Source organism: Macaca mulatta, chromosome 4 (genome assembly GCF_049350105.2).
Source record: "Macaca mulatta isolate MMU2019108-1 chromosome 4, T2T-MMU8v2.0, whole genome shotgun sequence".
Taxonomy (NCBI): Eukaryota; Metazoa; Chordata; class Mammalia; order Primates; family Cercopithecidae; genus Macaca; species Macaca mulatta.
This window is the reverse complement of record NC_133409.1, coordinates 139,267,115-139,288,527: the sequence shown is the minus strand read 5'-3', so window position 1 is coordinate 139,288,527 and position 21,413 is coordinate 139,267,115. Positions and strand designations below refer to the sequence as shown.

The window sequence follows — 21,413 nt, the reverse complement described above, 5'->3', positions numbered from 1 at the left end:
AGTGGAAGAATGAAAAAGGTGACCATGTCCACCTCTTTAATAACCTTCTGTCACCTGGGCTGGAGTACAGTGGCTTCATCACTGCACTTCAGCCTCAACCTCCTGGGCTCAAGCTGTCGTCCCACATCAGCCCCCGCAAGTAGCTGAGACCACAGGCATGTGCCACCACGTCCAGCTAAGTTTCTAATTTTGTAGAGATGAGGTCTCCCTATGTTGCCCAGACTGATCTCAATTTCCTGGGCTCAAGTGATCCTCCCACCTCAGCCTCCTAAAGTGTCAGGATTACAGGCATGAGTCACCACATCTGGCCTCCTTTTCATTTTTATATTACAAAAGAGAAACAAATAATTAATTGTTTAGAACAGAATCTTTTTTTTTTGAGACAGAATCTTGCTCTGTTGCCCAGGCTGGAGTGCAGTGGCACCATCTCGGCTCACTGCAAGCTCCGCCTCCTGGGTTCACGCCATTCTCCTGCCTCAGCCTCCCAAGTAGCTGGGACTACAGGCACCCGCGACCGCGCCCGGCTAATTTTTTGTATTTTTAGTAGAGACGGGGTTTCACCATGTGAGCCAGGATGGTCTCGATCTCCTGACCTTGTGATCCGCCCACCTCAGCCTACCAAAGTGCTGGGATTACAGGCGTGAGCCACTGTGCCTGGCCTAGAACAGAAATGTTAACATTAGTTTGTCGGGCTGGATGCAGTGGCTCACGCCTATATTCCCAGCACTTTGGGAGGCCAAGGCAGGTGGATCACTTGAGGTCAGGAGTTCAGGACCAGCCTGGGCAACATGGTTAAGTCTTGTCTCTACCAAAAAATACAAAAATTAGCCAGGCATGGTCAGACCTGTAGTCCCAGCTATTCGGGAGGCTGAAGCAAGAGAATCGCTTGAACCTGGGAGGCAGAGGTTGCAGTGAGCCAAGATCGCACCAGTGCACTCCAGCCTAGGTGGCACAGAGTGAGACCCTGTCTCAATAAATAAATAAATAAATAAATAAATAAATAAATAAATAAGCTTAGTTTGTCAATTGGTCAGGCATTGCCAAGGTCTGTGTGAGCACTTACATGTGAATGGTTGGTGGGAACATTTTGCTAAGGCCAAGGTCATAGTTAAGTCTGTGATGGTTAAGTCTGTGACTGTGCAGATGGTTAGACTAAACTCTAAATCCACTGATAGTATAAATAATATAAAACTGAAGAGGGCAGGTGCAGTGGCTCACGCCTGTAATCCCAACACTTTGGGAGACTGAGGTGGGCAGATCACCTCAGGTCAGGACTTGGAGACCAGCTTGGCCAACACAGTGAAACCCCGTCTCTACTAAAAGTACAAAAATTAGCCGGGTGTGGTGGTCGGCGCCTGTAATCCCAGCCACCCGGGAGACTGAGGCAGGAGAATCACTTGAACCTGGGTAGTGGAGGTTGCAGTGAGCCGAGATTGCGCCACTGCAGTCTAGCCTGGGTAACAGAGCAAGACTCCATCTTTTAAAAAATAAAAATAATTTTTAAAAAAGCCAGGCACAGTGGCTCAAGCCTGTAATCCCAGCACTTTGGGAGGCCGAGATGGGCAGATCACGAGGTCAGGAGATCGAGACCATCCTGGCTAACACGGTGAAACCCTGTCTCTACTAAAAAAATACAAAAAACTAGCCAGGCGAGGTGGCGGGCACCTGTAGTCCCAGCTACTCGGGAGGCTGAGGCAGGAGAATGGCGTAAACCCGGGAGGCGGAGCTTGCAGTGAGCAGAGATCCGGCCACTGCACTCCAGCCTGGGCAACAGAGCGAGACTCCATCTCAAAAAAAAAAAAAAGAAAACTGAAGAAAAAAAACTCTGAAAAGTTACTGCACTTTGAAGTAGTAATGGCACAGAGGATTAAAAACTGAAGGTAGGCAGGGTATGGTGGCTCATGTCTGTAATCCCAGCACTTTGGGAGGCTGAGGCAGGCGGATAACAAGGTCAGGAGTTCGAGACCATCCTGACCAACATGGTGAAACCCCATTTCTAAAAATACTACTAAACCCCATTTCTAAAACTACTACTAAAAATACAAAAAATAGCCAGGTGTGGTGGCGCACTACTCAGGAGGCTGAGGCGGGAGAATCACTTGAACTTGGGAGGCGGAGGTTGCAGTGAGCCGAGATCGCACCACTGCACTACAGCCTGGCGACAGAATAAGATTCCCTCTTAAAAAGAAAAAAAAAAAAAAAAATGAGGGTAATTTAAAAGCCCTTTATTGGCTGGGCGTGGTGGCTCACACCTATAATCCCAGCACTTTGGGAAGCCAGGGTGAACGGATCACTTGAGGTCAGGAGACCAGCCTAGCCACTATGGTGAAACTCCATCTCTACTAAAATTGGAAAAATTAGCCAGACATGGTGGCACGCACCTGTAATCCCAGCTACTCAGGAGGCTGAGGCAGGAGAATCGCTTGAACCTAGGAGACGGAGGTTGCAGTGAGTCGAGATCATGCCACTGCACTCCAGCCTGGGTGACAGAGTGAGACTCCATCTCAAAATAAATAAACAAATAAAAGCCCTTTATCTTTCTACTTAAAATGTATTATAGAGGCTGGGCACGGTGGTGCATGCCTACAATCCCAGCTACTTGGGAGGCTTGGGTGGAATGATCACTTGAGCCCAGGAGTTTGAGACCAGCCTTGGTAACATGGTGAGACCCTACGACAAAAAAAAAAACAAAAAACAATATGTTATAGAGATAACATAATAGTTTTTCTTTTTTAAGAGCTAAAAGGAACTTAATTCTTAAACATTATCCATTTCATCTTCCCGATTTATAGAAAAGAAGCACACAACAATTTAAACATTGGATTAATTTTTCTAATTATATTTTGCTCAGGCTAATATTAAATTGATTTTCATTTCTCAGTTGCATGCTACCTAATGTTGACACAACACAAACTAGAGACATACCAGATGGTAGTGAGGAAATGTACTTTACATCATCTACACAGCAAAACAATGAGTGGTGACAAAAAATTGGGGGTTGGCCCTTGGTCCCTGACCAGGTGCTTGGAGTCTGTGCAGATCTCACATAGGAGCTGATAGTCAGGATCATAATCCTAGCAGGCGGGATATAAGATTACCGGGGGTAGGCCGGGCGCAGTGGCTCACGCCTGTAATCCCAGCACTTTGGGAGGCCGAGACGGGCGGATCACAAGGTCAGGAGATCGAGACCATCCTGGCTGACACGGTGAAACCCCGTCTCTACTAAAAGTACAAAAAACCAACCAGGCGAGGTGGCGGGCGCCTGTAGTCCCAGCTACTTGGGAGGCTGAGGCAGGAGAATGGCGTAAACCCAGGAGGCGGAGCTTGTAGTGAGCCGAGTTGGCGCCACTGCACTCCAGCCTGGGCGACAGAGCAAAGACTCCGTCTCAAAAAAAAAAAAAAAAAAGATTACCAGGGGTAGAAATTCCCAGCTGCAGCCTTTTTGTCTGAGCACCACAAACACAGCAGTCCCGGAAGCAAGAAAATAACCTGGTGTCAAGTCAGCATACCTACTGAATGGCATCAGGAAAATTCAGTGTGCCTGCAGATTGTTAAAGGACGTACTTTGCAATTCCCCTGATGGGATAAGAAAATACAATTTTTAAATTTTTGTTTTGTTTATAATCTAACCTGAAAGTACCAGGGAGGCATGAAGAGGCTTGGTTGATATTTAAAATAATCTGTTAAAGCTTTAGAAATGAAATTAATGTTTTCATCTTGGTCATGTTTCACAGGCTCAGAAAAAATGTCTGAATCAGACTTCCCCCATTTCTGCTCCCAAGACCACAGACGGCCTGAGGCAAGCACAGATCCCTGGGCTCTTGAGCACCGCACTGCCAGGTCAGGAGCTTCCTCAGTTTGTCCGTCCTCCCAACACCCACGGATGCTCTTCTCACTCTTCTCCCTCATTCTGCATGAAAGCTTTCTGGCTTAATCTCGCCTCCACTCTGATTATTCCTTTCTTTCTGTATCCTTTCTGCCCAAATAATATACTGTGTTGCATCAACTCTAAGATAGCATCAGGCCAAGCACCATGTCTCATGCCTGTAATCCCAGCACTTTGGGAGGCCGAGGAGAGTGGATCACCTGAGATCAGGAGTTCAAGACCAGCCTGACCAACATGGTGAAACCCCATCTCTACTAAAAACACAAAATTTGGCCAGGCATGGTGGCACACACCCGTAATCCCAGCTACTCAGGAGGCTGAGGCAGGAGAATCGCTTGAACCCAGGAGGCAGAGCTTACAGTGAGCCAAGATCGCACCACTGCACTCCAGCCTGGGTGACAGAGCGAAACTCCATCTCAAAAAAAAAAAAAAAAAAAATCCGCCGGGCGCAGTGGCTCACGCCTGTAATCCCAGCACTTTGGGAGGCCGAGGCGGGCGGATCACGAGGTCAGGAGATCGAGGCCATCCTGGCTAACACAGTGAAACCCTGTCTGTACTAAAAAATACAAAACAAAATTAGCCGGGCACGGTGGCAGGCGCCTGTAGTCCCAGCTACTCAGAAGGCTGAGGCAGGAGAATGGCGTGAACCCGGTAGGTGGAGCTTGCAGTGAGCCGAGATTGCACCACTGCACTCCAGCCTGGGCGACAGAGCCAGACTCCGTCTCAAAAAAAAAAAAAAAAACCCCACTAAGATAGCATCAATGGTAAGATGTACTGTCATTTTTCATACTACCAAAAAGAAAAAAAAAGCACTTATCTCTAAATTATGACACATTAAATTATGTGGGGAAAAAAAAAATGCTTCTTAGAAATAATGAATTCAGGCCAGGCACAGTGGCTCACACCCGTAATCCCAGCACTTTGGGAGGCCGAGGCAGGCAGATCATGAGGTCAGGAATTCAAGACCAGCCTGGCCAACATGGTGAAACCCCATCTCTACTAGCTGGGCATTGTCCTAGCTACCCAGGAGGCTGAGGCAGGAGGATCATCTGAGCCTGGGAGGTCGAGGCTGCAGTGAGCTGTGATCATGCCACTGCACTCCAGCCTGGGCGACAGAACGAGATCTTGTCTCAAAAAAAAAAAAAAAGGTATTTTATAGTACTTGTGACTTTGTAATTATCCCCATGTTGCTCTCTATATACATGTTTGGAATTCTCCACCCAGACTGAAAATATTATGGACTGTGTCTTCTGTTTTCTTAAGGTTTTGAACATCTGCAGTTCTAAGACTTTGAATATCCGATTAGTACTTTAAAAAAAAAAAAAAAAAAGGCAAGAAAGAGAAAAAGCTTGAATATTCCCAGTCAATTGCCTCATTGGCTCTTTGGGCCTCCCTTTCCTTAAATTGTATTTTGGGATTCTGTAGTGCTGACAGATACTGGCTTGAGGCCTGTGTTTCAGACTATAACTAATTTGAAACTATAGCATTTAGAGCTTCTATTTATTACTCTTTACTTATTTATTACTTAAATAGGCTTTAATAACCTCTTCCTTTAGAGCTTGTAAGTAAATGCACTACCCTGCCCTCCTTCTTCACAGCAAGCAGCCATGATAAAGAAACCTGTTGCAGAATGCTCAACAGTCTGTACCCCTTGGGCTCTAGGGTTATATGATGGACCCAATTTACTATTTCTTTTGAACACTGTCTTATGTATTAATTCTAATAGGGCAGGATTCTGGAAGCAAAGTTATATCTGCGTCCTTAGGAACCGCACAACCACAGCAGGAAAAAGTAGTTGGATCATCTCCTGGCCATCCAGCTGTGCAGGTAGAAAACTATTGGCATAGCCTCTTCCTAATGTTTGGCATAATTGAATGGAAATGTAGTCGTATCATCTTTGTGGTTGCTGGCTAGCTTTGTGTGCACAGTCCACCCAGTCCCCTGTGTGCCCACAACAGGGTGGTCGTTGAAGACCTTCCTGGTGGGCTGGGCCTTATGTTTCTGTTTCTGAGATGAATGTCTATTCTATTTCTGACATGTTTACAGTGCTTCATTAATCCATCATTTCCTCATGAATTAGTAATATACCAGCAGCTAGTACATACTAGGCACTCAAAAAATGTCATTTATTACTGGGCAATATCGTTCACCATTGTATCAAAGTGGATCTGTTCTTCTTAGTTATGCTGAGGGATTTTTTTTTTTTTTCCTGTAGTAGTAACCAGGCGTATAGGAATTAGGCCATCCCTACAGTCTTTTGACCCAACTTTGACACTTTTTTTTTTTTTTTTTTTTTTGAGACGGAGTCTCGCTCTGTCGCCCAGGCTGGAGTGCAGTGGCCGGATCTCAGCTCACTGCAAGCTCTGCCTCCCGGGTTCACGCCATTCTTCTGCCTCAGCCTCCCGAGTAGCTGGGACTACAGGCGCCCACCACCTCCCCCGGCTAGTTTTTTGTATTTTTTTAGCAGAGACGGGGTTTCACCGTGTTAGCCAGGATGGTCTCGATCTCCTGACCTCATGATCCGCCCGTCTCAGCCTCCCAAAGTGCTGGGATTACAGGCTTGAGCCACCGCGCCCGGCACAACTTTGACACTTTTTAAAGTCCAACTTTTTGGTTTTCGTTTGAGACAGGGTCTCACCTGTCACCCAGGCTGACACGCACTGGTGCGATCACAGCTCACTGCAGCCTTGACCTCCCAGGCTCAGGTGATCCTCCTGCCTCAGTCTTCTGGGTAGCTAGGACAATACCCAGCTACTTTTTTGTGTTTTTTGTAGAGACAGGATTTTGCCATGTTGCTCACACCTGTCTTGAACTCCTGGGCCCAAGCCATCCACCTGCCTCGGCCTCCCAAAGTACTTGGGATTATAGGTGTGAGCCACTGTGCCCTGCCTAGTCCAGTTGGGTTTTTTTTTTTTTAGTTTTTCTGTTTTGTTTTGAGGTGGGGTCTCGCCCTGTCACCCAGACTGGAGTGCAGTGGTGTGATCACAGCTCACTGAAGCCTCGATCGCCTGGGCTCATGTGATCCTCCTACCTCCGCCTCCTGAGTAGCTGGGACTACAGGCATGCACCACCACGCCTGGCTAATATTTTTATATTTTTTGTAGAGAAAAGGTTTTGCCATGTTGGCCAGGCTGGTCTCAAACTCCTGGGCTCAAGCGATTCTCCCACCTCAGCCTCCCAAAGTGCTAGAATTAAGAATTACAGGCTTAAGCAACCACGCCTGGCCTAGTTTTTTTTGTTTGGTTTGTTTTTTGATACATGATAGATGTACATATTTTCAGGGCACATTTGATAACTTCAACTTTGGCTTTTAAACCTAAAAGATTTCAAATTAGTAGTCTAAAAAGGAAGGAAACATTTCTTGTTTTCAGCTTACTAAGACAGTTTCTTCTCCATCAGACCTACCAATTAGTAGTTGAATGAACCTTGCTACAGTGTGGGACTGCCTGGAATACACAGTGAAGGATCTGTTCAGTTCTAAGGTTCTGAGATAAGGCATATTTGTTTCCTTAACGTGATGTAAAAAATGCCTCATTAGATCACACACCTGGACTATATATAACAGGAGCTTAAAAGTGTGTGCACCCCGTACTTACCACTGAGAAGATGGATTAGATAGTATCTACTGACTTTTCAGATGTCTGTGGAATTTCAAAACTATAACCATGGGTCGGTGCAGTGGCTCACACCTGTGAGCAGGCGTGATGACTTGAGCCCAGGAGTTCAAGACAAGCCTGGGAAATATGGCAAAACTCTGTCTCTACAAAAAGTACCAAAAAATTAACAGGCATGGTGGTGCATACCTGTACTCCCAGCTACTTGGGAGGCTGAGGTGGGAGGATCACTTGAGCCTGGGAAGCAGAGGTTGCAGTGAGCTGAGATTATACCACCACACTCTAGCCTGGATGACAGAGCAGGACGCTGTGAAAAAAATGATGATGATGATGATGATGATGATGATGATGATGATGATGCATTTAGAGAGGAGTTAGAGATTCAGGCTTTAAAGTGCAAACTAAGTCCTCGGGAACTGATTATGCAGCTTTCTGCAATCTTAACACAGTATAACTTTGCTTCATGGACTCTGTGTACTGGTTTTTTTTTTTTTTTTTCAGCAGGGCACATTCTATAGTCTTAGACTATGTTCTTGATAGGTAGTTGAAAATATGTGAAATGTAGTGAACTTTGTGTATAACTGTATTCTTTTTCCTATAAAAGGAATAATAAGAGGTATGTTTTGTCTTTAGGTGGATAGTCATTCAGGAGGACAAAAAAGGCCTGCTGCAAAACAGCTAACTAAAGGAGCTTTGTGAGTTACTTTTGGAAATAACAAATCAGTTTTGAACATTTCTTTGGGTCCCTAGCCTTCAATAAATATATTATAGAAATCAGGTTATAATAATGAGCATATTAGCCTTTTTAAAAATGTACTTTGAGGTAGGGCATGGTGGCTCACTCCTGTAATCTCAGCACTTTGGGAGTCTAAGGCAGGAGGATCGCTTGCACCCAGCAGTTTGAGACCAGCCCGGGCAACATGGCGAGACCCTGTCTCTACAAAAAATACAAAAATTAGCTAGGCGTGGTGGTACGGGCCTGTAGTCCCAGCTACTTGGGAGGCTGAGGTGGGAGGATAACTTGAGTCCTGAGGTGGAAGTTGCAGTGAATTGGAGATTGTGCCACTGTACTCCAGCCTGAGCGACACAGCAAGACCCTGTCTCAAAAAAAAAAAAAAAAAATATATATATATATATATATATATATATATACACACTTTGAAAATCTTTTTCTATACTTTCTTTTCTTTTCTTTCTTTTTTTTTTTTTTTTTGTGAGACAGATTCTTGCTCTGTCACCCAGGCTGGAGTGCAGTGGCATGATCTTGGCTCACTACAGCCTCCACCTCCTGGGCTCAAGCGATTCTCCCACCTCAGCCTCCAGAGTAGCTGGGATTATAGGCACCCGCCATCATGCCTGGCTAATTTTTGTATTTTTGTAGAGACAGAGTTTCACCATATTGGCCAGGCTGGTCTTGAACTCCTGACCTCAGGTGCTCCACCTACCTCAGCCTCCCAAAGTGCTAGGATTACAGGTGTGAGCCACCGCGCCTGGCCTATACTTTATTTTCATTAGGACTTACAAATATATTGAAATGTAGTATATACATTTCAAATATATTGAATGTAGTTTCAGCCTACTGTTAGCTCTTCTTAAGGATAATAGTTCTTTGTCTTTTCCGAGACAAAGAATCTCTGAGGAAAAGCATGGTTTGTTAAACTCCCATGTTTAGAACAGAAATGTTAGCATGAGTTTAGTTGGTCACTGGTCAGGCACTGCCAAGGTTTATGGGGATGCCAACACATAAATGATTGGTGGGAACCTGTGCTTTCGAGGTCAGGGTCATAGTCTGAGTCCTCTGTGGAGCTAGTTAAACTAAGCTATAAACGCACTGTGGTATAAAAAATATAAAACTGAAGAAAAAACTGCCGTACTATTCCTATATATCTTATTTTATTTGTGTACAAATAAATATGACTAGATTTAATTTCCTAACATGACTCTACGTTGACATTGGCCATTTCCCTTGTAAAGCATTCTCCAGCAGTTGCAGAGGGACCAAGCCCACACTGTGACACCGGACAAAAGTCACTTCCGATCACTAAGTGATGCGGTGCAGAGACTGCTCTCCTACCACGTGTGCCAGGGCTCCATGCCCACTGAAGACGACTTGAGAAAAGGTAAGCAGGCTGGAACCCTAAGGCACTACTCTGATACCGGGAAACCCTCCCATGGACACCCCCCAGAAGAGCAAGAGCCATGTCACCCCCAGATGGTAGGCAGGTGATTGTTGTTAATCACAGACCAAACTTGTTCCCTATTTACTCAGTTTCCCAGTCCCTGTTTAAGGTCGTGACTTACACTTCTCAATATTTTTTGAAGGGAAGCCAAGTATAGGGGCACACACCTGTAGTCCCAGCTACTCAGAAGGCTAAAGCAAGAAGATCACCTGAGCCCAGGAGTTTGAGACTATAGTGTGCTATGATCACACCTGTAAATAGCCATTGCACTCCTGCCTGGGCAACATAGGGAGACACTGTCTCTTTAAAAAAAAAAAAAAATTGTTAGGCAGCTACCTTAATGTCAGAGTATTTTATTGACAAATTAGGGGCAGTAAATCCAAGCTTTGTATGGACTGCTGGCTCCAGATGTGATGGCTTTGCACTAGACACTCTACACAGTGGTTTCGCATAGTCCTTGCCTTTAGGCAGTATGCATACCTGAAGGTTTTTTTTTTTTTTTTTTTTTTTTTTGAGGTGGAGTCTCGCTCTGTCATCCAGGTTGGAGTGCAGTGGCACATCAACTCACTGCAACCTCTGCCTCCCAGGTTCAAGCAATTCTCCCTGCCTCAGCCTCCCAAGTGGCTGAGATTATAGGCACCCATCATCACAGCCGGCTAAGTTTTGTATTTTTTAGTAGAGATGGAGTTTCACCATGTTGGCCAGGCTGGTCTTGAACTCCTGACCTCAGGTGATCGGCCCACCTCGGCCTCCGGAAGTGCTGGGATTACAGGCATGAGCCACCGTGCCTGGCCAAACTGTTTCTAGTAGTTTTATGAATTAGACACTTGAGTTCCCAAAAGCATTCCCTGAGGTTCCAAAATGAGTCCAGAGCATTAGCCACATATCAAGAAACTGACAAAAATGTGAGAGATAAGGGCTGAGCATGGTGGCTCACATCTGTAATCCCAGCACTTTGGGAGGCCGAGGCAGGCCGATACCTGAGGTCAGGAGTTCAAGACCAGCCTGGCCAACATGGTGAAACCCTGTCTCTACTAAAAATATAAAAATTAGCTGGGCGTGGTGGCACACGCCTTCAGTCCCAGCTACTTGGGAGGCTGAGGCAGAAGAATCGTTTGAACCTGGAAGGCAGAGGTTGCAGTGAGTAGAGATCGCACCACTGCACTCCAACCTGGGTAACAGAGCAATACTCTGTCTCAAAAAAAAGAAAATGCCGGCCGCGGTGTCTCACACCTGTAATCCCAGCACTTTGGGAGGCTGAGGTGGGTGGATCACTTGAGGTCAGGAGTTCTAGACCAGCCTGACCAACATGGAGAAACCCTGTCTCTATTAAAAATACAAAATTAGCCAGACATGGTGGCACGTGCATGTAATCCCAGCTATCGGGAGGCTGAGGCAGGAGAATCACCTGAACCCGGGAGGCGAAGGTTGCAGTGAGCCAAGATTGCGCCATTGCACTCCAGCCTGAGCAACAGAGCAAGACTCCTTCAAAAAAAAAACCCACAGGGGTGTGAAGACTGAGAAGAAGAATGAATTAGAAGGTGTTCAAATCTTTGGAGACCAACAGACAGAGAATAGAGCCACATGACCACAACAGTTTAGGTTTGCCTAGTCCAGACAGTTGGACTTCATTGTTTCAGCTATTTTAGTTTTTCATACCATTAGGCTTAGGTCATCTAAACTAGTAGATCATTCTCTACTCATTGATATTTATTGCGAGTCTGTTATATGGTTTTATTTTATAGGTGATATCAAAGTAATTATGTTTTTGGTTTCCTAAAGTTAAAAAAGCTAGTAATAAAATGAGTTTCCATGATCAGTGGACAGTGAGGCAAAGCAGTGTAGAAGGATGATGCTTAGCCAGGGAACAGCTCATCTAAGAAGAGAAAATTGCCCCAGATAAGCCATGTTTGAATAATGGAAGAGCAATGAATTTCAGTCTTAAGAAACAGAAGACCTAGTCAGTGATTTACAGTCTCTTACTATTTCTTTGTCTCTCTTTTTTTAAAGTGGACAATGAATTTGAAACAGTTGCCACTCAGCTCCTAAAAAGGACCCAAGCTATGCTTAACAAATACAGATGCCTGCTCCTAGAAGATGCCATGGTAAAAGTCATGCTACTGATATTTGTTTTTTACAGGTCACAGCCACTAAATCAGAGATAAAAAGTTCAAGGGATTATAGAACATAATGTAAAAGACACAGATAGTTCACACTGTAGAAAAACTTACACTTAGCTGCTACTACAAAAACAGCAGTGAACATTTGCTGTACTTTACTTGGTGGGTCAGTACTATTCTCTTGTTTAACAGATAAGGAAACCAGGGCTTTGGTTAAGTAACTTGCTCGAGTACAGATGGCTAAGAAGTTTGCAGTCATTAGCAGAGCTTGGATACAGGCCAGGATCATCTGACCCCTGGTCCACACTCTGATGCCGTCTACCGCCTTTCACCAACCCAGAGATGTGGGGAAAGGACTGGAGACACATCTGAACAGATAAGCTGGTGACAAATGTCAAAATTAGTTTTGTTTTTAATTGAGAGATCATTGACATACCATAAAATTTACATTTAAAGTGTACAACTTAGGCCAGGCACGGTGGTTCATGCCTGTAATCCCAGCACTTTGGGAGGCCGAGGCGGGTGGATCACCTAAGGTTGGGAGTTCAAGACCAGCCTGACCAACATGGAGAAACCTCATCTCTACTAAAAATACAAAAAGAGCCAGGCGTGGTGGCGCATGCCTGTAATCCCAGCTACTCAGGAAGCTGAGGTGGAAGAATCACTTGAATCCGGAAGGCAGAGATTGTGGTGAGCCACGATCATGCCATTGTGCTCCAGTCTGGGCAACAAGAGTGAAACTCTGTCTCAAAATAATAATAATAATAATAATAATAATAAATAATGGATCACCTGAGGTCAGGAGTTGGAGACCTGCCTGGCCAACATGGTGAAACCCGTCTCTACTGAAAAGACAAACATTTCAGTGTTCAGAGTTGCAGTGAGTCGAGATCGCACCACTGCACTCCAGCCTGGTGACAGTGAGACTCATCTCAAAAATGAATAAATAAATAAATGAAGTATACAACTTGATGGTTTTTAGTACATTTACAAGGTCACATAGTCATCACCATTATCTAATTGCAGAACATTTTCATCATCCCAGATAGAAACTGCAATTCATCTGAAGTGCTAGTTAAATAGAGAAAGGAGTAAGAATAAGATACCTCAGGAAATGATAGAAAGACCAAATCTGAGATTTGAGAAGCAGTTCTAAAATCAAATAGGCTTTAGCCTATCATGGTCTCTTATAACTCATTTTCAATTTGATATCAACTTTGAAAATGTACCTTGGGAGATTGGTTGAGCTATATTATACACATATACAACATAGAGTAAATGTGTATCTGTGTGTCTGTATTTACTTAAATAAATAAATATATATATTTATTTATAGATATATTTATTAATATATATTTATTAATGTTTATATTATATATTAATAATATTTATTAATATATTTATATATTTATTAATATATATATTATTTATTTACTTAAAACTATGCCACCAGACCAGGCACAGTGGCTCACGCCTATAATCCCAGCACTTTGGGAGGCTGAGGTAGGTGGATCACCTGAGGTCAGGAGTTCGAGACCAGCCTAGCCAACGTGGCAAAACCCTGTCTCTAGTAAAAATACAAAAATTAGCCAGGCGTGGTGGCGCATGCCTGTAATGCCACCTACTGCAGAGGCTGGGACAGGAGAATCGGTCGAACCTGGGAGGTGGAGGTTGCAGAGAGCCGAGATTGCACCACTGCACTCCAGGCTGGGTGACAGAGCGAAACTGTCTAAAAATAAATAAATAAAATAAAATAATGCCGCCAAACTCTGTATAATTGTTCTCAGCCAGGTGCGGTGGCTTATGCCTGTAATCCCAGCACTTTAGGAGGCCAAGGCGGATGGATCACCTGCGGTCAAGGGTTCGAAAAGATTTCTAAGATATATTATTAAATAGAGGAGAAAAAAATACAGAACAGTATATATAGTTGCTACTATTTGGGTACAAAAATAAAGAAGTATATTTCTTTATATATATACACACACATATATATAGTACATATATATTCTTATGTGTGTCAGAAATATCTCCAGAAGAGTACTGAAAACTACTAGGCAGGCAGATGCCTCCAGGGAGAGGCACTGGGTGGTAGTGGGTGCACACCAGGAAGAGGTAAAGAAGGGAGGCTCACTTTTCACATGCCCTGTAGCATCTTTTGAATTTTGTACCAATGTGTAAGTTATTTTTTCCAAAAACAACAATTTTTTTAAACTGATCTATGAAATGACTGGCCTCTCTCTCTTTCAGCGAATCAATCCCTCTGCTGAGATGGTGATGATCGACAGGATGTTCAACCAGGAGGAAAGAGCTTCCCTATCCCGAGACAAGCGCCTGGCGCTTGTAGACCCTGGTAAGAAACATTGCAGTGAAAGTAGCGGACAGCTCCTGCCATGGTTCAGGGACCATGGGGCCTTTGGGAGTCTGTGTGAACTTTGAGTAAGAAACTTGAAGGTAGAACGTGAATTCTGGGGAGAGCTGGGCACGGTGGCTCACACCTGTAATCCCAGCTACTTCCTTCTCCTCTTTGGCCTGCACAGCCAATGTTTGTTGGATGGAATAATCTTTTCAGATTTCAAGTCTACATTCCCTAAAACTCACATTTTAGAATTTGGTGAACAAATTCATGTTCACACTATACATACTCTTTGTTGTTTTGTAGATGTCATCAAAGCTCTATTTCACTTCGATGATTTCCAGCGTTAACACTTTTTCCACTCTTGCATAACAGCAGTCTGCCTACCTCCATCTGGACCCTCAATGTTCTAAATCCTCACGGACATTTCTTTTGCCATCCTCTGGCTCCTCAAGCCTGGTGCAGTTCAGTGCTCACTCACAGATGCAGCTCCTGCATACCCATTGTCCTTCCATATCATTTTGGATGAGTGTTGGCTATTCATTTTGTGGTCTTGGCAAAGTGATGCCAGGTTTCTCCTATGTGTCTAAGGGGATTGAAGTGCTTTAACCCAAAGACAAGTAGCTGTCTTCACCCGGAAAGTATGTAAGACAGATAGGTTTTCTGTTTCCTGGTGTCTATCCCCCTTCCCTGCAAAGCCCCATTCCAGGCCCTTCTGCTCTAAGGAGGAAACCAGGCTGATACCAGGACCTAATTTCTGTTTTCAGGAGGTTTCAAGGAGGTCATTAGCTGAAAACTAATTTAAAATAATACTTAGAGGCCAGGTGCGGTGGCTCACACCTATAACCCTATCACTTTGGGAGACCAAGGCGGGCGGATCACCTGAGGTCAGGAGTTCAAGACCAGCCTGACCAACATGGTGAAATCCCATCTTTACTAAAAATACCAAAATTAGGCCAGGTGCGGTGGCTCACGCCTGTAATCCTAGCACTCTGGGAGGCCGAGGCAGGTGGATCACCTGAGGTCAGGAGTTCGAGACCATCCTGACCAACGTGGTGAAACCATGCCTCTAATAAAATACAAAAAAAAATCAGTCCGTTGTGGTAGCAAGACGCCTGTAATCCCAGCTACTCGGGAAGCTGAGGCAGGAGAATCACTTGAACCCAGGAGGCAGAGGTTGCAGTGAGCCGAGATCACGCCACTGCACTCCAGCCTGGGCAATAAGAGCAAAACTCCGTCTCAAAAAAAAAAAAAAAAAAGCCAAAATTAGCTGCGCATGGTGGTGGGTGCCTGTAATCCCAGCTACTCCGGAGGCTGAGGCAGGAGAATTGTTTGAACCCAGGAGGCAAAGGTTGCGGTGAGCCAAGATCGTACCACTGCACTCCAGTCTGGGCAACAGAGCAAGACTCCATCTCAAAAAAAAATAAATAAAATAATACTTAGAGATCAGGACTGAGTGAGGCTTTTTGCCCATCACATTTTCCAATTTGTCATCAAGCATCTACCTTTTCAAGAGGTTTAAGCTCCCCATCTGGAAGCTGGGGCTCCATAGCCTTGGCTGCCTTTACAGGATGCCCTCTCAGGATCAGGGTCCTGCTTCTGCATGTTCCTGTATGTGAAGCAGATGGATTCTGTGAGTGGGGCTGGCTTTGCCCTCAGCACCTGACCCACTGAAGGTCTGCTGTATAGTCTGTACTCTCCCAATCACTCACTAATGATCTTTTTGTTCCCATTTCCAGAGGGTTTTCAGGCTGATTTCTGTTGTTCCTTCAAACTTGATAAAGCTGCTCATGAGACACAGTTTGGCCGGAGTGACCAGCATGGCAGTAAAGCAAGCAGCTCTCCACATCCGCCAGCCAAGGCCCAAGGCAGAGACCGAGCCAAAACCAGTGTGACAGAATCCATGAATCATGACCAGTTTCATCTAGTGCCTAATCACATCGTGGTCTCTGCAGAAGGAAACATTTCTAAAAAAACAGAATGCCTTGGCAGAGCACTGAAATTTGACAAAGTGGGCTTAGTTCAGTACCAGAGCACGTCTGAAGAGAAGGCCAGCCGGAGAGAGCCTCTGAAGGCCAGTGAGTGCTCTCCCGGCCCTGAAGGGCACCGGAAAACCTCATCCAGATCAGATCACGGTACTGAGAGCAAACTCTCAAGCATCCTAGCAGATTCGCACTTGGAGATGACATGTAACAATTCCTTCCAGGACAAAAGTCTGAGGAATTCTCCAAAGAATGAAGTTTTACACACAGACATCATGAAAGGGTCAGGCGAGCCCCAGCCAGATCTCCAGCTGACGAAGAGCTTGGAAACCACATTTAAGAACATCTTGGAACTCAAAAAGGCAGGACGGCAGCCCCAGAGTGACCCCACGGTTAGCGGCTCTGTTGAGTTAGATTTCCCCAACTTTTCTCCTATGGCTTCACAGGAAAACTGCCTGGAAAAGTTCATCCCGGACCACAGTGAAGGTGTTGTAGAAACTGACTCCATTTTAGAAGCAGCTGTAAATAGTATCTTAGAGTGTTAATAGCAGCAGTCCTCCCCTTACCCCACCCGAGACCCCCCCGGCCCCGGACCAGTTACATTCTTTCCTGGCAAAAGCAAATGGAAATGGTCTCCTGTCTCCAGCCTGCTTGATCTTTCATCACAGGTTATACTTTCTAATCTCAATCCTGTTCTTTGTTTAAGAGCAATACTTGTCGTGATTACAGGGAGATCCTTTAGTAAAATTAATCCTTGTTAGAAAGCAGTCTGATAGGCCCCACTCATTTCAAGTGTTATGAAAGTGCTTATAGTCATTTAGTTTATTTGTTTTGTTTTTTAAAAACACCATAACTCAATGAGACCACAGTATACTTGGCCCTTGGTAAAATTTTGACAATCATAAGTCATTTGAAAAGAACAGACTTACTAAAATCAAACGAGACAGATAGAAGCTACTTTTTAAAGAATATCCCACTGCATCTCCAAAGTTAGTTTTGGGGGTTTTTATTATTATTATTATTTTGGGTTTGTGTGTGTGTGTGTTTTGTTGTTGTTGTTGAGGGGAAGACCACATGCTTCTTCCCCCTCAGCCATCCTTGAGCAGTAAATTGCTGGCTGTGCTGCCAGGGACCGGAGCCCTGGTGGAAAAGCCAGTAGCACATACGCAGGGCATTGCAGTGCTTCCCTGTTGATGGTTCAAGTGCTTTTCTGATGCTTCTGGGACAAAACCTCATGCTTTTAGGCATATCCATGTTGAATTTCATCTAGGGAATGTTCTGTTCTTATTTACAGCAGCAAAATTTGAAATAATTTCACCAGGCTAAATAAAGGAAAATGGAAACCAGTTAAGAGGCACAGTGTACAGGGGAGGCCGGGATAGAGCCATGAAGGTTATAATATTAATATGTATATATGTAAAAGCATATATATGTTAACTATTGAGAAAAAACAAGTTTTGCATTTTATAATTGGATATAGTCAACATATGATGTATGTTTTTGTTTGTTGCTGGATTTTGTTTCATTTAACCTCTCTTTGCACCCTCTCCCACAACAAATACCAAGCATCAAAAGCACTTTCATTTGAAAATTATGTTGTAATTTTTCAGTTTAAACTTTAAGGAGACTTTGGCCTTGTTTATGCTTCTTGTCTGAGAACAGTGGTCATCCCTGGCAGCAATTCATTACCAAAACACAGACAAACCAAAGGTAACCAGCTAGCCCACCACTGAAAGGAAAGATCTGAGACATGGGATTCCCATTTGAGAGCCAAAGGATATGCCCTGTCACGATTTCTGTTTGGCCTGTGTTCATATTAGTGAGCATGGCTTATTGCTTTATTTATTTTTATTTCTTGTCAGGGAGTGTTCTCCGTTTTCCTTTCTCGTATACCTGCCCCAGGTTATCCCATTTCTGTTGTTACCTTTATTCTCAATGTCATTGTAACCATCACTTATCTCCTCTCATTGGGAAAGCTACATGATAGTATTTGTATGCACTCTTCTCCCACACATACACACATGTGCGTGTATCTGAGCTGCTCGGATCCAGAGGTCATTTTTGTTACAGTGTGTGCACACTCACTCTCCTTCTTAGTGTGCATACTCTCTCATTTATTCTGTTTATCTCCCTGGCTCTGGAGGTGCAGCCTCTGGTCTTCACTTTAGTGTGTTACTAGAATCTGCTTCTGGCTGTCGCCAGCATGGGGATGACCCCCATTGTCATCATGTTGGGCATTTCTTTTCCAGATTGGCCTGCTATGGAAAGGAAGGCTTCTGATTAGAAAACACAGCAACAGAAGACCTATACCCCCGGTGCCCCTGTGTCCCACTACACACAAAAAACCCTGTGAGATGGCCAATCTTCATAATAGCAACGTACCTTCACCCCAGCCACATGCCCTAGCCAATACAAATTGGAAAATCTGGGCCATTTTAGGGTTACCATTTTTTCCTTATTTGTGCCAATGTCCAAGTTGCAGATTTCCCCTTTTTCCTGTATTGTAACATATTAGGTAAGTTGGTTTTGCCAGTTGGTACTTTCTGTTTGGGTAGCCCTGGGGTAACACCCTGCCCTGAACTCCATGATTTCATAGGCTTTTCTTCCCTTAGGGCTCATGCTCCCCTAATTCCTAGCAAGATGATCCCTCCTAATCAAATTCTTCTCATTGTGGGACTTTATCCCTGGAAGCCTTCATGTGGGCTGCTAGTGAGTTATATTAATTACTGCAAATCAGTGGAATTCTCAAGAGACAAGATAAGCTTCATGTACATTTGTCACCTCTCTTTCTTCCCTATCCTGCCCTGCTGTCCCAATCCTAGCTTTTCTATATACCATTTTAAAGGGTTTTTAAGCCCTAACACTTGTCTAGCAAATGGAGAGCCTAATTTACCAAAATGAAACTTGTAAATGTTTGTGTCATTGTATGTAAGTTTACTTTTTACGGAGGAAGGATTCTAGATAATGACAAATGAAGATTATGACATGTATTTTACTCCTGTGATTAGGTTCTACGCACATGGGTCATAACTCGCATGTCGAGCCCCCTCTGGTGCAGGGTAGGAGAGCTCAGCCTCAGATGGCCAGCATTCAGTTTTTCAGGTTCATTAGTCAAAGTTAAGTTTTAGAACTATTTGTACTCAGTCACAAAAATCATTTTTCTTTTTTTTTTTTTTCTGTTGTTGTCGTGGAAAAGTGTGAATTTGTTATTAAGCATTTGATTTTCTGTGTCCTTAAGTACTTCCTAAAGATGAAGCAAAATTTTAATCTGGCAATTACGAAAAAGAAATATTTTAGCTCTGAAGGATTTAGTAGATTCTGTTAGATTAGGGAGGCCTTACAGACTGACTTGACTTAAAGAGGACGCGTCACTCGCTGTCAGTGTGGTGTGGGCTTTATTTGCTTAAATACCTTCATTTGTATAGTATGTCTCACTTGAAATTGCTTTGTATACATTTTGTAAAAATATTTATAAAATGTTTTGTAAAAAAAAAAAAAGTATAACAAATTGCAGTTTATTTTGTTATGTTGGATAAATACTGTTAAAAGAAACCAGTCAGTAACTATATTGTTAATCCATGGTTAGGAAATGTTTAGTTGGAGATTACAAAATGAAACAACCATTGCAATACAGCCAAAGATTTGGGAAAATGTGCAACTGTGATTGTCTTGATTTTGCAAATAGGAATGGCTGCTTTTCCCAGAGGAGAAGGGTAAGTGTTCAATGGGAATTCTATTTTAATAAATTTACCATTACCAAAATCAATTTACCCCAGTTAGGGAAGGGATAGGATTTTAATTGTTTGGTCTTTCCAAACAGTTACAAATTAATGAAGCTGGTCAGTGAGGAGGTTTGGTCCTGTACACCTTTGGCTTCCATCCCTACTCCTGTCACATAGATCCTTAGCTATGGAAGGAAAAGTGGGGGTCATGTGAAAAGTCAGGTAAGTGAGCCTCACTCTGCAGGAGATTTTCTTCAGTTGTTGTGTTTATTTTGTTTCTGCAAGGACAAGGAGAAAGCTAAGTGATAAAAAGATTTCACATAAGACATAGTCCAGAATTAACATGTTTCTCTTTGGATTCAACATATTTGACCAAATTTTGTATTAAAAAATAACTCTGGCTGGGCACGGTGGCTCACGCCTGTAATCCCAGCACTTTGGGAGGCCGAGGCATGTGGATCACGAAGTCAGGAGATCAAGACCATCCTGGCTAACACGGTGAAATCCGGTCTCTACTAAAAATACAAAAAATTAGCCAGGTGTGGTGGTGGGCGCCTGTAGTCCCAGCTACTCGGGAGGCTGATGCAGGAGAATGGCGAGAACCCGGGAGGCGGAACTTGCAGTGAGCCGAGATCGCACCACTGCACTCTAGCCTGGGTGACAGAGTGAGACTCCGACTCAAAAGTAATAATAGTAATAAATAAAATAACTCTATAACCTTATGTGTAAAATCAGCCCCATGAGGCCCTTTTGAATTCCTGCCCTCACAAGTGTTTTTCCACCCAAATTGTTAGGGAAGCTTCTAGAGATGAAATGTATTTCTGGGAACAAATTGTTCTTTAGGGCCTAGAATCTACACTTGTACTCATTTATGGTTTAATTAGATTCTCCCCTGTACCCTAACAGCAGTAGGAAATGAAGATTCAGCAGTAATCAGTACATAAATAGAAAGTCATTCTCTAAAAAGATTTTTAAAAGGCAACAAAGAAAGTCATTCTCAAATACCTAACAGAATGATATGAAGGGATCTATCTACTGATGTCATGTACAGTGTCACCCTGATGTCAAGCTTCTCTTCTTGCTAAGGATAAATGTGTGTCCAGAATGACATTTTTGTCCCTCTTCCGGCCATTTACAATGGGAGTGCCCCGGGATTGAAGAGTTAAAAGGAAGGATCAGCCGGGTGTGGTGGCTCTAATGCCAGCACTTTGGGAGGCCGAGGTGGGTGTATCACCTGAGGTTGGGAGTTTGACACCAGCCTGACCAACATGGAGAAACCCCGTCTCTACTAAAAATTCAAAATTAGCCGGGCGTGGTGGCGCATGGCTGTAATCCCAGCTATTCGGGAGGCTGAGGCAGGGGAATCACTTGAACCCGGGGAGAGGCAGGGGTTGTGGTGAGCCAAGATCGCGCCATTGCACTCCATCCTGGGCAACAAGAGCGAAACTCCATCAAAAAAAAAAAAAAAGGGGGAAGGAAGGATCATCTGGTTGCTAGGTTAGGATCTGTCTCTATTCCCTGGAGGCATACCTGGAGGAAAAACAGGCATCTTCTCT

At 44.0% G+C, this 21,413-nt stretch overlaps 1 protein-coding gene across 3 annotated transcripts in view; it reads left to right on the top strand.

The window, feature by feature from the left end:
- Positions 1-19,786, top strand: part of BICRAL (BICRA like chromatin remodeling complex associated protein) — an 89,167-nt gene extending 69,381 nt beyond the window's left edge. For all 3 annotated transcript variants that reach the window (XM_028847558.2, XM_015136397.3, XM_028847561.2), the window contains 7 exons: positions 3,735-3,840; positions 5,613-5,713; positions 8,134-8,195; positions 9,475-9,620; positions 11,691-11,785; positions 14,048-14,150; positions 15,893-19,786. In XM_028847558.2, the coding sequence (XP_028703391.2) occupies positions 3,735-3,840; positions 5,613-5,713; positions 8,134-8,195; positions 9,475-9,620; positions 11,691-11,785; positions 14,048-14,150; positions 15,893-16,680 (1,401 nt within the window). In that variant the 3' untranslated portion in view covers positions 16,681-19,786. The remainder of the gene's footprint in view (positions 1-3,734; positions 3,841-5,612; positions 5,714-8,133; positions 8,196-9,474; positions 9,621-11,690; positions 11,786-14,047; positions 14,151-15,892) is intronic.
- Positions 19,787-21,413: the final 1,627 nt, after the last annotated feature.